The following is an 18,077-nucleotide window of genomic DNA, read 5'->3' as shown; positions in this document are numbered from 1 at the left end:
CCTCCTCCAGGGGATCTTCCCAATCCAGGGATCGAACCCAGGTCTCCTGCATTGCAGATGGATTCTTTATCATCTGAGCCACCAGAGAAAACCTGGGAGAAGTTAGAGCTTCTCAACCGTGAAGGGTGTGAGACCACCAGCATCAGCCAGAGAATGGAGAAGCCCACAGAGAAGAGCATGGACTCTTGGTGTGTCCACATGTGGCCCTGTGGCCATGTGCAGGCTGGGTTCCAGACATATCCCCGCATGGCTTCCATGCCACAGATGATATTCAAGTCTCTCTTGAGACACAGGCTGCTAAGAGTAGTGATCAGAAACGTAAGAAGTCAATTTGGAGGCAGGATGCAGAGGCACCTGGTCCTGGTGGGAATCCCACCAACGCAGGCAGGGTGTCTGTGACTCCAGCCACCTTCTCAGGGCACATGCTCTAACAGAGGAGGGTGACCATTTGCCTAAGGCGTTGAGTTCTGCTCTGGCAGGTTACTCAGACTGGGTGATCTAGACCCATCTTTTCAATTCAGAGAACTTATCCTATAACTCTAGGAAGGCTAGAATTTTAGAGTAGAACTCTCAATCTGCTGCTTAGAAAGGTTAGGAGAATTTCTGTGTGTCCACAAAACAAGATGACAACAAACAGAGATGTAGAATTCTGGGGTCCTCAGTAGCCATGGGGGAGTCTGAAACATCAGAAGCAATCCCTCTTCCCTCTTATAAGAATGTTTTTAAGTTGTAGAATAATCATAGAAACAAACAAACAAAAAGTATATAAAGCATGTATGTACTTTATAGGATAATAACCTTACTTAGAGGCTTCTCGGGTGGCGCTAGTGGTAAAGAACCTACCTGCCAGTGCAGGAGATATAAGAGATGTGGGTTCGATCCCTGGGTCAGGAAGATCCCCTGGAGAAAGGCATGGCAACCCACTCCAGTATTCCTGCCTGGAGAATCCCATGGACAGAGGAGCCTGGCAGGCTACAGTTCATAGGGTCACAAAGAGTCAGACACGACTGAAGGACATAACACGCACGCACACATGCAACCTTACTTCAAAGCACCAGTCTGATCACATCCACCTCCATCTCCTTGGTGGTCACCACTGTCCTGTGATTTGGGTTAATCATTCCCTCTCTTTCTTGGAAAGCAGGGATCAGCCGGCTTTCCCTATAAAGGTCAGGGTGGTAAATACTTTCAGCTTCAGGGGTCACATGACTTCTGTTCCAAGAACTCAAGTCAGCGTCCATGCCGTGAAATCCGCCACGGAGTGTCCGTAAACCAGTGAACGTGGCTGTGTCCCAGTAAACCTGCGTACTGAAACAGGCAGCAGGCCAAGCCTTGTTTTAAAGGTGTACCATGTATCTGGTTTCCTAAATGATGTACTGATCCATTTTACCTGTTTTGAATCAATTCTGTGGCTGCTGAAGAAAGTCAGCGCTCCATTTGGGGCTCTTGTTTGCGAGCTTGTCCGTGGCCATGTGTGTAGCTGGAGTTCATGTGCTTTCCCTGCTGTGTGATATTCCCAAGATAACAAAATCGTCTTGCAGCTCATCTGTCCATTTTCAGGTCGATGGGTGTTCAGATGGTTCTAGTTTGGCGCGGTTGGTGTCCTGGGCACACCTCTTTGCAGGAATTTCTCTCAGGTGTACTAGGTGATGCCCAGATGCTGCCCAAGGTAGTGGTGCCTGCTCCACTTGCTCACCTGGCTGTGAGAGCCCTCCACAACCCTGGCAGGCCCCTGCACCATTCAACTTGAACATTTGGCCATCCTGGTGGTGTGGGAAGCTGTCTGACCCACGTTGTAGTGTTCTCGTCCCTGGTTTCTAATGCAGTTTAGTGGTTTTCATTTGTTTGTGTCACCATTCATGGTAGTTTCTAGGAAGTGCTTGTCTATGACATTTGTCCATTTTGGGCAAGATATCATCTCTTACTAACTCCCAGTATTCATTTATATGTTCTGGATACAAACTTGGTTTGTTTTGTTTCCTTCCTTCGTCTTCTTCTATTTTGAGGCTTGTCTTTTCACTTCTTTTATGAAGAAAGTGGATTCAACCAAGCATTCTGGTCAACCAAGCATGGATTAGGTAGTACCATAGCATTTACTATTGAAAAAATATGCATGTAAGTGGGTCCACACAGTACTGTTCAAGGGTCAGCTCTGTAGATCTTGATTTATGTGGGTCTCTTTAAATAGCTCAATAAAGGTTTATTATTTTCTCCATCAATGGCTTGTGTTATTTTCATTTGATATGATCCAAAGTGGGCTTCCCTGCTCAGCTGGTAAAGAATCTACCTGCAATGCAGCAGACCCCAGTTCAATACCTGGGTCAGGAAGATCCCCCTGGAGAAGGGATAGGCTACCTCCTCCCATATTCTTGGGCTTCCCTGATGGCTCAGTTGATAAAGAGTCCCCATGCAATCCCGGAGACCTGAGTTCGATCACTGGGTTGGGAAGATCCCCTGGAGGAGGGCATGGCAACCCACTCCAGTATTCTTGCCTAGAGAATTCCCACGGACAAAGAAGCCTGGCAGCTGCAATCCATGGAATCTCAAAGAATCAGACATGACTGAGTGACTAAGCACAGCACATGATCCAAAGTTCCTTATGTTTTTATTACTGTTGTAAGTATCATTTTCTTACTGATCGCTGCTATATGGTTTATGGAAATGTGCTAACTTTTTGTATGGTCTTGTAATCTGCAAATTTGCTAAGCTCCTTCATCCATTCAAATAATTTACCTGTAAATTCTTTTAGACTGTCCACACAAAAAATTATATCATCTGCAAATAGTGACTGTTTTGTTTGTTTCTTCTTTTTCAATCTTTGTAGCTCTTTTTCTTTTTCTTGTCTTACTGCACTGGCTAAGATGTATGATAGAAGTTGGGATAGAAGTAGTGATGGATGGCACCCTTGCCTCATTCTTAATTTTAAAGGGAATGCTTTCAATATTAAGCATGTGACATTTGCCATACATAATTTTGTAGATACGTTTTTTTCATAATAAGAAAGTTTATTTTTATTACTGTCTTGCTAAGCATTTTTAGCATGTATGGATTTTTTTTCCAGGAAGAGTACTTAACTTTTGAAACATTTTATGTATGAGGATGTCTTCCTATATGTTTCCCATTATAAATTATACTTTAAGTATCAAACTTTTTAATCATAGACTTTCTCTCCTTAAATCTCTGTAGACTTGACTCCATTATTTACTGAAAATAAAACACTTCAAGTATTTAGAAAGTGAATTCATTTGTTCCTTATCATCTAAGTAGGGATTTATTATTGCTGTCAGTTTTACCCAAAATATTTGAGCTGGTGGGGTATCAGTTCTTTGTCAAAGAAGATTTTTGTGGGAGCTATGTATTAAGAGTCTTCTCTGAAAAGAAAATTTGACCAAATTCAAAAGCCATTGTCAGGTTTTTTTCCCTGAGAAGAAGGTATGTTGAAAGAGACAGACTTTGTGAGTTTGAGACCACTGGTTGGGGCACAGCTATTAACTGATGGTAGAAATAATTTAAACAGTTAATTTGGTTTGCTAGGCGTGAATACTTGGGATTGAAGATGGGACAGCACTGGCTATTGGGACATGCCAATTGACATCTGTAAGAAAGTTTCAGGGGGAATAGTGGTTAACTGCAGAAGGGACTGCTGATCAGGTCCTAGTGTGGTACCCAGGATGCCCCCAGGCCCCGCCCATCCCTCCCGGACGCATGTTAGCGTGCACGAACAGCTGTGGCCACGTTCTTTTCAAGTGCCACGAAATGCTGCCAGGTCCCGTGCTGATTCTTGGCCCTGTCTGCTTGCCCTGTCTGCTGTCAGACCCGCTGGCAAAGCTCTTTCCCGGCAGGCAGGGTGAATGGTTTAGCTGATTTTGGCCGAGATATGATTACCAATTGTTTCCCTGACCTGGGCAGCACCAGCAACCTCTCTTGTTCAAATCTGGGCATGATTCCATCTGCTGCATCTGGGGGCACCTTCCTTCAGGCTGCAAGGGCTGACCATTAACTAGCCACTCTGTCTCCAGCAAGGCAGACATGACCTCAAGGTCAAGTTCCTCTCTGAGTTCAGCAAAACCCTCTGGATCCTTTCTCTCCACTTCCCTCAGGCTAGTCTCACGCCATCACGGGCCAGGACAGAGGCAGTGCTGGTGGCCACAGCGGGAATGGTGGCAGCCACGCAGGCAGACGCCATAGCAGCCAAGGCCTCGCCAGCCGGGGGTCTGGCTGCCCGAGCACAGGCTCGCTTGGAGCCATTTGGGGCACATGGTGGTGGCCGAGCAGTCAGCGGTGATACCCAAGCCGACAGCTGTCACAGGACTGCAGTGCAGCTGAGGGTCTGGAGCCAGGCTGGCTTGGAATCTACCTCTGGTTTATCTTTTGTCTTCCCCTTGGCGCGCCCATGCAAACTGCCAGTGATGAAGAGAACAAATTCCCCCCTGGTGACCACGTGTGTGCACCTGTGATTGCGTGTGTCTGTGCGAGTGTGTCTGCTGGAGTATGTCTGCTGATGTGTGTGGAAGAGAGAGAAATAAATTGATGGGTTGACTGATTTATCACTTTGAGAAAAGAAAGGAGTCCAAGTAATCATTTGTTCCTTTCTGAACCATCCAGCATTGAAAATCACGTAACAAATATGCTAGAAAATGAACTTTTCCCTGATCTTCCCCTAGGAGCGCCTGTGTCCTGCAGTGGCCCACGCACACCTACACACACCTGTCGTGACCTCCATACCCCCAGCCCCTACCCACTTTGACAGCAGCCCCTTCCCTCCACCTGCTGGTGCTGCTTTGCCCTCAGATACTAGGGCAGAGGCAGCTTCCTCGGGGTACCAGGGAAGCAGAGATGGGAACCGTGGGTGAAGAGGAGAGGGAGGCTGAGGCGGGCCCCTGCAAAGTCCCCATCACGGGGCTCCAGTAAGGCCTGTCCCATCCTGTGCCTTCCCCACATTTTCAACTGTCCTTATCTTCATTTACTCCTCTTAGCGGTTGGCCCTGTGAAGAAAAGCTCTTGCCTCCTGAATCCCTTCCCCTTAGCCTTAATTAACAGTCTGTAGCATCCTTTATCCTCACGGCGTGAATAGGTCTTGCCCCGGCCTCTTTGTGTGAGCCCATCAGATACTCATGAACCTTGATTAAATCACCTCTTTTCACATCTTCACATGCTCAGCTCTCAAAGGCTGCCCTCGCCCGGCCCTCTCCTCCTGTGAGTGCCGCGTCCCCCTCTGCACTTCCCAAGTGCTCGGACGGCCTATTTTTAGTGAGTAAGTGCTGCTGGGCACAATATTATAAATGGGACAGGAGCAGACCCTTTAAAAGGCTGCCATTACATTTTTGATCTGCAAAGCCCAAGGAGTGACTCCCTTAGGAAAGCTGCCGTGTGCCATCTCTTCAGAGCAGCCAAGCAGGAGGCTGCCAGCCCATGTTGCCTCCCAATTCATTCACCTATTAGACTCAACTGGAATAATTTAATCATAACTTAAGTGTCTTTTGGTTCGTCTGTGGTCGGTGACCTTGTGCTGTGTCCAGTAGAAAATCACACGCTGTGGCTCAGCTGGTAAAGAATTGCCTGCAATGCAGGAGACGTGGGTTTGATCCCCGGGTTGGGAGGATTCCCTGGAGAAGGGAAAGGCTACTCACTCTAGTATTCTGGCCTGGAGAATTCCATGGACTGTATAGTCCGTGGGATCACAAAGAGTTGGACACGACTGAGCGACTTTCACTAAATTCCAGGTGCCCGTTTTTCTAGACCTATCAAAATTTGAGTGAACCATGACTGCTCACTCCACCTCATCAATTATTTTTTGCATACCTAAAATTTGTTTGAGTGGACTTCCCTGGTGGTCCAGTGGCTAAGACTCCATCCTCCCAATGCAGGGGGCCCAGGTTCAATCGTCAGGGAACTAGACTCCACATGCTGCAACAAAGTTCAAAGATCTCACATGCCACAGCGAAGACCCATCTCAGCCAAACAAAAAAAATAAATGTTTAAAAATAAAAAAAGAATTTACTTATTGGGTAATAGTTCTCCCAAGATGCAAATTTCTGTGTTGGCCACATACTTGCCTTTCTGGAGACCTTTAGGTCAGTGTTCCTGCCAATCTTTGATTTCGGATAGTGCCAATCCCATTCCATAGCCTGATAAAGAAAGCTGGTTAAATGATTTGCTAAAATCAAAATCCACTCTCTTCATTTTCCTTCCCCATCATTTAGCTCTATTTTCCTGCCCTTGTCTGTATTTGCACACTTTACCTGGGCTCCTCACTGGTCATCCCTTGGCCTCCTTGCTCTAAGAACATCTCCTTGCCCACTGGTGTTTCTCATGCAACCACGTTGCCTTTGAGGCTGAACCCATATTTTGGAACATCCCTAATTACTGAGGCAGTCAACCTCAGGTCTCTGAGTATAGATCAGTGCGGGAGCAAAATTCCATCTAACACAACCTATGTCCATTTTTATTTGTAATACTGCTCTGCTAAGACCAGGGTTGGGCTTGCCTGATGGCTCAGTGGTAAAGAATCCACCTGCCAATGCAGGAGACGCGGATTCAGGAAGATCCCACATGCTGTGGAGCCGCTAAGGCCGTGTGCCACAACTATCGAGCCTGTGCTTTCGAGCCCAGAAGCCAAAAGTACTGAAGCCCACATGCCCTACAGCCCCTGCTCTCCCCATCAGGGGAAACCACTGCAATGAGAAGCCCATGTACCAAAACTAGAGTAGACACAGCTCCCTGCAACTAGAGAAAAGCCCATGCAGCAGTGATGACCCAGAACAGTCAAAAAAAAAACAGACCAATTTTTTTTTTTTTTATATGTCACCTCCCTCTTTCCTTCAGTAACATTTGTGTGGAATTAACCTCCCCTGGGATGAAGGACAAGGTTGTTTTGAGCCATCTTGAACTCATAGCCAGTGAGTGTCCCTTCAGACACTCATCCCAAGATGATAATGTACAGGAAAAACAAACGCAGATTTTCACATGGTCAGGGCAGAATGTTCAGGTAATGAACCTGGAGCACTGCTTCCACTGCAGGGCTTTTCTTTTTCATCGCTTCTCCAGTGTGTTCCAATAATTTGCCTCATTCATCATGAAATTATAGCTTGGCATATTATCTCAGCATTTATCAGAAAGGTCTGCATTGAGGTTTGTTTTTTGCCACATCTCACATACTCCACAGCCACATGTGGCTAGTGGCTACCATACTGGATAGCACAGAATGGATGAGCTGTTTGAGTTATAGGGTATGTCTAGAATCTCATATCATATAGTTTTAAAAAAAATTTTATTGGAGGATAACCACTTTACAATATTGTGCTGGTATCTGCCATACGTCAACATGAATCAGTCACAGGTATACATATGTCCTCTCCCTCTAGAACCTCCCTCCCACTAGAGTCTAGTATCATGAATAGTTTTAAAAATTGCTTCAGGCGTTGCAAAGAGTCATCGACACCTTAGATCTGCACTGTCCAACCTGACAGCCAGTTGCCAGGTGCGACTTTTAAGTTTTAATTAGGATTTAAAGAAAAAATAATAAAAGCTCGGTTCCTTACTCACACTAACCACATGTTGCATACCCAACAGCCACGTGTGGCTAGTGGCCGCCATATCAGCCAGTACAGAATGGATGGCGGCCACTGTCACAGAAAGTTCAACTCCCCTAACCCAGTCCTGATTGGTTCTGAGTTCCCCAACGTTTAGATGTGGTAGATCAGAGATGGATGTGCAGTGAAGGCCCCAGGGGAGGAGGATGTGACTTCTCTCTGTACCTGCTTTTGTGGGGTCACCTGGAAAGGAAATTCTCCTCAGATCACACGCCAGGATGGACAGATGGGGAACAAGAACAGCATGGGAGAAGGGGAGGCAGACAAGCTCTTGGAGGCCCATGGTCACACTGTGGGTTTCCTGTCCACTTATGCTCATATACCATTCAGCTGGCCCCATCCCAACCAGCCTATACTTCCTCACCAGTTACTAACATTCCAGCCCTTGTCAGACCCCAGGGGCTCAGCAGATCTGACTGGTATGTTCAGAACTGACTTCTGTCCCTCTGAGGATGTTTTTAAGCTTTTGCTGCAGGAGCTAAAGCCCTTTATAGATTGTCTGCCTCCTTTTCACCTGGCAGCATATGGGTCAAAGGTATTATTGATGAGTCTAAAATAATAGCTGATGAGCCAATGGTTATCTCCAAGGCTACCACATTACTTTAATATAAATACCTCTTTACAAAGCTCCAAGAAAAAACTGGATTGTTCTGTTGTTATTGGAATTGTCAACAGAAATACATTTCAGAAATCCTGTTTTCAGTCCACTGAATTGTGAAAAAAAAATGCCTCCTGCTTACATTTTTTATAGCCAAATAACAAAAAGATGCTCTGAAGCCACCTGGGCAGCAGGGAGTAGCATCATGCAACCGTGTCCTCTCTCCCTACTAGTCCTGGATCTTTGTATGTTTCCTTTTGAAGATTATTGTGTACTTTTTTTTTCACTCTTTAGTATTTTCCATTATGAAAGCAATACATGATTGTTATAGAAAATTTAGAAAAATATTTCTAAAGCCAAGTAGAATACAAAGTCCATTCCTAATCCCATCACCCAGAGAGAGGGGCTTGGAAATTATCCAAAGGTTCCCCTTGAAAATTCAGTCAAGTACTGATCAGTGCATGTAAGGGAGGAAACCACCCAAGGCTGGGAAAGAATCGCTCCGAGGACTAGAAGCTACAGTTCCTGGAGCTCACACAGGGCTGGGAACAGTGTGTATTTCTACCAGGCAACCTAGAAAACCTCAAGATTCATCAGTGGGCAGAGTAGACACAGTGGTCTCCCCAAAGTGGTGAGAAGAATGAGCAGGCATCCAAAAAAGCAAGAAAATTCAACCCATACAGTGAAGTAAAATCAGTCAATCAAAACAAACCTAGAGCTGACACAGTTATAGACTTAGCAGATTGACATATTGAAAGTGTTATTATAACTGTATTCCACACAATGAAAAGTTGAGTAGACATATAGAAAGTATTAATGTATGAAAGACCCAGATAAAACTGTAAGAGATGAAAACTACAATGTCTGAGATGAAAAAATACATTGGATGGGATTAATCAAAGATTAGACCTTGCTGAAGAAAAGATTAGTGAATTTGAAGACATGCCAGTTGAAACCGGAGAAGGCGATGGCACCCCACTCCAGTACTCTTGCCTGGAAAATCCCATGGATGGAGGAGCCTGGTAGGCTGCAGTCTATGGGGTCGCAAAGAGTCGGACACAACTGAGCGACTTCCCTTTCACTTTTCACTTTCATGCATTGGAGAAGGAAATGGCAACCCACTCTAGTGTTCTTGCCTGGAGAATCCCAGGGACGGGGGAGCCTGGTGGGCTGCGGTCTATGGGGTCACACAGAGTCGGACACGACTGAAGCGACTTAGCAGCAGCAGCAGTTGAAACCACCCAAAATGAAGCGCAAAGAGAAACAAAGAATTTACAACAATGAACAGAGACTTGGTGAGCTACAGGGTAGCTTCAAATGGACTAAAGAAATAATGACCAATTTTTTTCCCAAAGTTTATATAAAAATAAACCCACAAGTCCAAGAAGCTGAATGAATGTCAAGCATGAAAAACATGAAGAGGAAATTAGTATTGAGGTTTCTCAAAAAATTAAAAATAGAACTACCATATGACCCAGCAGTTCCACTCCTGGGTGTACATCTGAAAGAAACAAAAACACTAATTCAAAAAATATAGGCACCCCAATGTTCATAGCAATATCATTTACAATTGCAAAGGTATGGAAGCAGACTGAGAATCCATCAAGAGGTGAATGGATAAAGAAGATGTGATATATAGATATATACAACGGAATACTACTCAGCCATAAAAACAAGTTTATTACATATTGCCGTTTATAACAAGGTGGATGGACTTTGAGGGCATTATGCTAAGTGAAATAAGTCAGACAGAGAAAGAAAAATACTGTTTGATATCATTTATATGTGGAATCTAAACAATACAACCAACGAGTGAATGTAGCAAAAAGAAGCTGACGCACAGATACAGAGAACAAACTAGTGGTTACCACTGGGGAGAGGAAAGGAAGAGGGACAAGCTAGAGGGTGGGGGAAGGAAGAGGAACAAACTATTAGGTATAAAATACACTGCAAGGATCAACTGTACAACATGAGGGATATAGCCAATATTTTAACCTTTAAAAATTGTGAATCACTATATTGTATCTGTAACATATAATGTTGTAAAACTACAGTTTTTTCAAAAAAATCACACCAAGGCATATCATAATCAAATTGCTCAATTTGACCAGTGATAAAGAATAAATGAAGAAGGAACAAGAGAAAACAGATTATTTTCAGAGGAATGAAGATAAAGGTGACAACATATTCCTCATCAGAAACAATGCAAGTGAGAAGTCAGTTGGACAACAACATCTTTAAAACACAGAATTTTTTTTCAAGTTGAGAACACATTTATTACATATTATATTTCAAAGTAGCATCTCAAGCCTAATACATGGCATAGCATCCCCTCATATTACATATTCTCCCTATGCCAAAACATCTCTGAGTATTTTCTATCCCATTGCCCTGTTTAATTCCTCTATTGGTTTACTCTCTCAATGGATAACCCCACCATGACCTCAGAATTCTGTATGTTGAATCACTAATCCCCAGTGTGTCTCTATCTGGAGATAGAGTCTTTAGGAGGTAATTAAGATAAAATGAGGTCACAAAGGTGGGACCCTAATCCCATAGGATTAGGGGGGAATCGCTGTTTCTCTCCTCAATCTAAGGACACAGTGAGAAGACAGCCCCAGGAAGAGAGCCCTCACCAGAAACCCACCATCCTGGCACCCTGACCTTGGACTTGCAGCCTCCAGAACTTTGAGAAATAGATGCCTACTATTTAAGTCACCCAGTCAGTCTGAGCTAGGACAGATTTACATCCCATTTTGGTGATGCTCTGTGTCCCACAATGCACTAGGCTGCCTGCTGCTTCCAACAGCTGCTGGCCATGCGGCCAAAGGCATGTGGTACTCCCCAGGCCCCTCTGTATGCAGCCACCATGGGAATGACCTCCATGTCAGTTAGTCCCGGGTTTGACCCCAGCTTCTGACATTATTCCTCACTGGGAACTTGGTTCTTCCTCGGTGGTGATAAGGTGTGGAAAGGAGCAAGCACATCTCAGAACACACCCCCAGGGGGGTCCCTTGGACCTCACCTGGCAGCTTGTCTTAGGCAAGCTTCCTGTAAGCTTCATTTCTCTTACCCATAAAAGGGGCTTATCCCAGCTTCTAGGGGAAGACTAAATGAGATGACCTACAGGGAACACTTGCTCAGAGCCTGTCCTGGAAGAACCAATTCCACAACCCCGGGCTTTGCTGACCTTCTGATCCAGGTGGGGCAGGTGGCAACCTTGGGGCCACTTTGCCGCAGGCCCTGCACATCCCCAAAACTGGCACCTGCCCAGGCCCCCTTGCAGAGTGACAGATGCATAGCCCCAAGCTTCTCCTCTCCAAAGACTCTTTTTGTCAGCCACCCAGCAAACTCCGAGCTGGGCTTTGTGACTTACTATTCCCTCTATCTGGTCATTTGGGGAGAAGAGAGTACCAAATGCCACCAGCGATGTGCCCGCAGCTGCTAATAGGAGCCGCTGTTTGCATCCCACAGTCCTGTCTTGGCCCCAGCAGCTCCGACAGCTGCCGGAGCACCGTCTGCCAGGCCAGGATACGTGCCGAAGGCTCCGAGGGCAGAATAGAGCCCAGCACGGTCACGCTGGGCTCCCAGAGGCTCGCAGCATTAATAATCTATAGTTCAATCATTAGGAGCAAATCCAAGTGAAATAGGAAAATATACCCCACGCTGGAGGCCGCAAGGCTGCTGGGAGGTGGCCTCGCTGCTCCACGGCAGGCTTAACGATCAGCTTCTGGCCACCAACAGCCCCAGCTGACAAGCGGCACTTGCAAGCCGCAGGCTTTCTTCACGTGATAATTGAACAAAGCTACACCGCCTTCAAGATGTTAACACCAACTTGCGACCAAAGGATCTGCTCGGTTTGTCGGGTCCCCGAATCGAAGCCTCTCCAGGGAACCCCGAAGGGTGTCCATCAGGTCAGTTGTTGCCCTCTGGACTGACCTGCAGTGGATCTTCCTGGATGCAGGTCGCAGGCAGGGGACCTGGTAAGGATTACATATATGAACTTATATAATCCTACCCTGATTTCTCCAATTATGCACTGGACCAAAGTGCTAACCCCCGGGCTTTACGGCCCCAGGTCAGCCCGCAGCATACCAAGTAGGAGGATACCCAAGGGCAGGGAATCATTTCTAATTTCCAGGTTTTCTTTAAAAACAAATCATTTCAGGTTGTTCTGGGTAAAGATTGGAATTTTTGTTGTTGTTAATATTCTTCCTGGTCATAACTATTAGTCGGGAACTTCTTTCTGCAAGTGACAGAACTAAAACGCCAGAAGAGACTGTAATGTCACTCACCGGAACCCCCCAACCTGATCTCTCTCATTCTGGCAACAGCCAAGCAGCCCCCCAACTGCTTCTCCCCTCCTTGTAAGAGACGGAGCCTTGTTCTCTGAAAGAACTCCAGACATGAGGACACCAGACCCAGGAGAGGAAAAGTGTGAAGAGAGAAGGGGTGAGGTGAAGGTCCCGATGCTGATCCCCTCTGCTGGTCCTGGCCCCTGGTCCCCTTTGCTGCCCTGTTTCCAGCATGGCAATAGTCAGAGCAGAGAGATCAGATGATGAAGTCGACAAAGCATCATGAAAAAGAGAACAAGACCTTTTGTCTAAGAGGGATTCCAGAGAGAGCAAAGAAAATGCAGTGGAGCAGGGTTGGGAGATTCCTCTTACAGGCCGAAGATTAAAAAAAAAAAAAAAAAGCCCAGAACTGGAAGATATCAATCTCCAGATTGAAAGATGGACTGTTGCTGCTGCTGCTAATTCACTTCAGTCGTGTCCGACTCTGTGTGACTCCATAGACGTCAGCCCACGAGGCTCCCCCGTCCCTGGGATTCTCCAGGCAAGAACACTGGAGTGGGTTGCCATTTCCTTCTCCAATGCAGCAAAGTGAAAAGTGAGAGTGAAGTCACTCAGTCGTGTCTGACTCTTAGCGACCCCATAGACTGCAGCCCACCAGGCTCCTCTGTCCATGGGATTTTCCAGGCAAGAGTACTGGAGTCGGGTGCCATTGCCTTCTCCAGAAAGATGCACAATAAGTGACAAACAGCCCAAGAGTCTGTGATGAAATTCCAGACATCAAGGACAATGAGAAGCTTCTACAAATGTCCGGAGGGTAAAGCATGTCGCTGAGAAAAGAACCAGGGTCAGAATAGCACCAGGTTCTCAACAGCAACCGCAGAACCAGACAATGGGTAACATCCTCACTTTCTGAAAGGAGGCAATTTCTGGCAGTAATTCTATGACCATCCTCCAAGGAGGTGCCAAGGACGGAGGTACCAAGGACCATTCCAGCCCACTCGGGAGGGAGACACAGCACGGTTAGAATGTCACCGTTTTGGAAACTCTCCTGATTGAAAGGGCTCGGGGGTGTGGCTGCTGACACAGAAGAAGACACAGCCACACACTCTGTGCTTCTTGGCAGGAAAACACACCACCTTGAAATAAAAACTGGATCTGAATCTGCCCAGGATCTTAGGTCTACCACCAGTTTATGGGAAATAGAGGAGAGAGAGGAGCACGTTCCCTAAAACCACAGAGCTTTCGTCCACACATCCCAGACCCTGGGAGACTCTACAGAAAAACAGCCTGACTCCTCCCACTAATAAACTGCAATTGGAAGGCTGTTGATTAAGATAGATTTTTATAAGCATATCAGCTTATGTGAATCCTGATTCAAATGGGCTGTAAAAAACTTAAGGCCCTTTATGACATTATTGGAAATTTGAACACTGGATATTTGATAGTGTGAAGGAATTATTAATTTTTAAGTATGAAAATGGTATTGGAGTTACATATATTTTCAGATCTCATCCAGGGGATCGTCCCAACCCAGGGATCAAACCCATGTCTCCCACATTGCAGGCAGATTTTTTTACTGTCTGAGCCACCAAGGAAGCTGAACCACCAGGAAAGTATTATAAAGATTTAATTTTTTAATGTATACTCCATTTATAGTTATTATAAAATATTGACTATATTCCCCGTGCCGTACAGTAGATCCTTGTAGCTTATTTTATACCTAATAGTTTGTACCTCTTACGTCCCTGCTCCTATATTACCTCTCCCTCCTTCCCTCTCCCCACTGGTAACCACTATTTTGTACTCAATATGAGTTATTTTTAAGAAGTAACCCAAGAACCTTCCTTTTAGCACAGGGAACTATACTTAGTATCTTGTAATAACCTATAATGGAAAAGAATCTAAAAAAGAATGTGTGTGTGTGTGTGTGTGGTGATGGTTTAGTTGTTCAGTCATGTCCGACTCTTGTAACCCTATGGACTATAGCCTGCCAATCTCTGTTCATGGAATTTCCCAGGCAAGAATACTGGACTAGGTTGTGATTTCCTTCTCCAGGGGATCTTTCTGACCCAGGGATCAAACCCAGGTCTCCCACATTACAGGCAGATTCTTTACCGACTGAGCCACCAGGGAAGCCCATATAGGTGTGTATGTATGTGGATATATATATAACTGAATCACTTTGCTGAAACTAACATTGTAATCAACTATAGTTCAATAAAAATTTTTTAAAAGAAATGTAAAAAGAACATAACCATTAAAAAAAAATGGGAAACAACCACAGTTGTAAGCTGAGAGATCTAAGACTAGAGAACAGTGTGGAGAAGACCCCATAAGCCCACGGGACAATCAGGTCAGACCAGACAGGAGCACAGGGGCGTTAAGAGGGAGGAATCCTAGGAAAATTATTATTTTGATTATTTCACATGTTTATGTTGAAAATAATATTGAAGGAGATTTTACAGACCTCCTGGAGCATTAAAAGGAAAGACTTGAACTACAAAGCCTCTTGATGAAAGTGAAAGTGGAGAGTGAAAAAGTTGGCTTAAAGCTCAACATTCAGAAAACGAAGATCATGGCATCCGGTCCCATCACTTCATGGGAAATAGATGGGGAAACAGTGGAAACAGTGTCAGACTATTTTTTGGGGCTCCAAAATCACTGCAGATGGTGACTGCAGCCATGAAATTAAAAGATGCTTACTCCTTGGAAGGAAAGTTATGACCAACCTAGATAGCATATTCAAAAGCAGAGACATTACTTTGCCAACAAAGGTCCGTCTAGTCAAGGCTATGGTTTTTCCTGTGGTCATGTATGGATGTGAGAGTTGGACTGTGAAGAAGGCTGAGCGCCGAAGAATTGATGCTTTTGAATTGTGGTGTTGGAGAAGACTCTTGAGAGTCCCTTGGACAGCAAGGAGATCCAACCAGTCCATTGTGAAGGAGATCAGCCCTGGGATTTCTTTGGAAGGAATGATGCTAAAGCTGAAACTTCAGTACTTTGGCCACCTCATGCGAAGAGTTGACTCATTGGAAAAGACTCTGATGCTGGGAGGGATTAGGGGCAGGACGAGAAGGGGAGGACAGAGGATGAGATGGCTGGATGGCATCACTGACTCGATGGACGTGAGTCTGAGTGAACTCCAGGAGTTGGTGATGGACAGGGAGGCCTTGGCGTGCTGCGATTCGTGGGGTCACGAAGAGTCGGACATGACTGAGCGACTGAACTGAACTGAACTGTGCTAGATACATTGAAAACGAAGAGGAAAAAATGAGCAATTATTCTACGGAAAGCAAAAAAAGTTATATAAGAAAGAAATGTGGTTAGTATTTGCACTGTTAAAATAATATAATCAAAGATACTAATTTTATCAAAAATTGTCATACTGTTTGGAAAGTTTGAGATAGGGAGCAGTAGGGGTTTGTTTTAAAAAGGTAAACCTCTGGACTTCCCTCGTGGTCCAGTGGTTAAGACTCTGCACTCCCATTGCAGGGGGCCTGGGTTCATTTCCTGTTAAAGGGAACTAAGATCCTACATGCTGCATGGCACAGTCAAAAATAAATAAATGAAAACAAATAGAAAGACATCAATTTTTTTAAAAAAACTATTAAAAAGATAAACCCTCATTTTCCATAACAAGGAATTGATAGGTATATTTGAAATTAATAAGAATTGGTATCATGCATATAAGCTATCACATTTACATCAGTAATCATTAGAAAAATCAGCTGACGGTCTGTGAGCTACTTAGGACTCTTTGGTTGCAAGTAGCAGACGCTAACCAAAGCTAGATTTAAGCTAAAAAGGAGAATTCATGTTGAGAATTCATGGTTGAGAATTCATGGTTGTATTTCAAAGGAACACAGGGCATACAAATGGCTGGGCCTCAGGACAGGGACTACAAGAGGCAAGAAGAAGCCGAGTCCTGGCCGCTGCTTTCTCTCTGCGGGTCTGTTTCTTCAGTTGCTCCACAGCCCCCATGCCTCCATGTCACAATCCCCAAAACCCACAGAGAATAACTGGGCGCATCTCAGTCCCAGTTCCAGATTTCCTGGAGAGTGGCTGGTATGGCCTAGGGCAGCAGTTTCAAACCACTTGGCACTGTTCCCATAGAGAAATGGGGTCTGTGCCCCTTCCCTTGAATCTGGGCCAGCTTGCGATGGCTTTGACCAATGGAGTGTGGCAGAAGTGGGGCCATGTGACCTCTGAGGCTGAGTTATAGAAGCCCACGCATGTAGTTCCAGCTTCTTTGCTGGAACATTTGCTCTTAGAGTCCAGACCTGTCAGCCAAGAAGTCCAGGCACCCTGAGGCTGCCATGCTGCAAGGAAGCCCAAGTTGTTTGGAAAGACCAAGTAGACACTCGAGCAAGAGTCCCAGCTTTCAAGTCATCCTAGCACAGGTGGCCAGATATGTGGGTGGAGAAGACTTCAGATAATTCTAGCCCTGAACATCAGAGTGGCCCCAAGGCGTTTGTCTTCCCATCTGAAGCCTCTGCAGTCATGTAACAGAAGCGAGTCATTGTGAGCATATTACAACGGATTTCACTCTGTGCCACTAAGTTTGGGGCTGGTTGTTGCATATCAGTTTGTAACTAGAAGACTTGGATCAGATGCTGTATTGGCTTCGTGGAACCATGAAGTTGCAGCATGACTGCTGGGGACCTAACCCCCACCCTCCACCCCGTGCCATGCAAAGAGGTAGTAATGCAAGGAGCAGAGAAGAGTCCAACAAATTATGGCTTGACAGACACCCCTCAAGGCATCCACTCTGTTGCCTGTCCTGGTCTCCCAGGAGTCTGTTGCCGACCTAGGAGAGGAAAAGCACCCGGAGTAGCCCCTTTTGAACCTGCTTCTCAGTTCTTGCTCTCTCACTAGTGAGGCCATGAAAAGGAGGAAAGGGTGAAGAGGTGTATATGACATGGTGACATAGAAAATGACATCATTCATTCCCTCCCCTCTCAGCCCCATAGTGGTTTTCCAGCAGAAACCGTTGCCAAGAAGTCGGGAAGAGTCTCAGAACTCTGGCATCTTCTTTCGCTCCATCTTCAGTACTGAGGACATCATTAGAGGGCCCTCATGTTGCCTAGCAACCGGTGAACGCTGCTTGCTATCATGTCATTAATATGATATGAAAGTGTTTCATAGAAGACATTCATCTTGCATTAATGAAAATCAGATTTGCTAATATGACACAAAATCTGTTCTTGCTTGTGACTTTCTGTACTTAAGTATCTTACTTATTGAATTAGACCATGAGTGGTTTTAAGCTTGAGATTGTTAAAAGGATCATGATAATGATTTTGTTTTCGATTGTATCAGATGGCAGTTAATGATGTGATTATGCCCCTGTAACTGCTGTGATCACGGTCTCAGACTGAGGCCCCTCCTCCAAAGGCCCAGCCCCTCAAACCAGTTGACTGTCTGCCACCCAACTTCTTACTGTTGAAGCCTCAGCTAGGAGAGGATTCTGGTTTGAGCCAGTGTACTTTCCAGACCACCCACAAGTTTACTGCCTCGATAGTTTTGCCTTTTCCAGATGTGTCATATACTTGGACTCACACGGCCTTTAAACCTTTGGGGTTGGGTTCTTTC

The 18,077-nt window shown here is 45.3% G+C and overlaps 1 protein-coding gene across 4 annotated transcripts in view; it reads left to right on the top strand.

Moving 5' to 3' along the window:
• CFAP61 (cilia and flagella associated protein 61) overlaps positions 1 to 18,077 on the top strand; it is a 249,888-nt gene that overhangs the window by 207,408 nt on the left and 24,403 nt on the right. The window contains exon 26 of one of the 4 annotated variants that reach the window (XM_027559596.1): positions 58 to 879. The exons of the other annotated variants lie outside the window; for them this stretch is intronic. Within the exon in view, the coding sequence (XP_027415397.1) occupies positions 58 to 106 (49 nt within the window). The 3' untranslated portion in view covers positions 107 to 879. Of the gene's footprint in view, positions 1 to 57; positions 880 to 18,077 lie in introns of those variants that run through there. 4 annotated transcript variants of the gene reach the window in all.

The sequence above is a fragment of the Bos indicus x Bos taurus genome, chromosome 13, assembly GCF_003369695.1.
Source record: "Bos indicus x Bos taurus breed Angus x Brahman F1 hybrid chromosome 13, Bos_hybrid_MaternalHap_v2.0, whole genome shotgun sequence".
NCBI lineage: Eukaryota > Metazoa > Chordata > Mammalia > Artiodactyla > Bovidae > Bos > Bos indicus x Bos taurus.
Note: the sequence above shows the minus strand (reverse complement) of the source record. Positions and strands in the feature narration are given on the sequence as shown.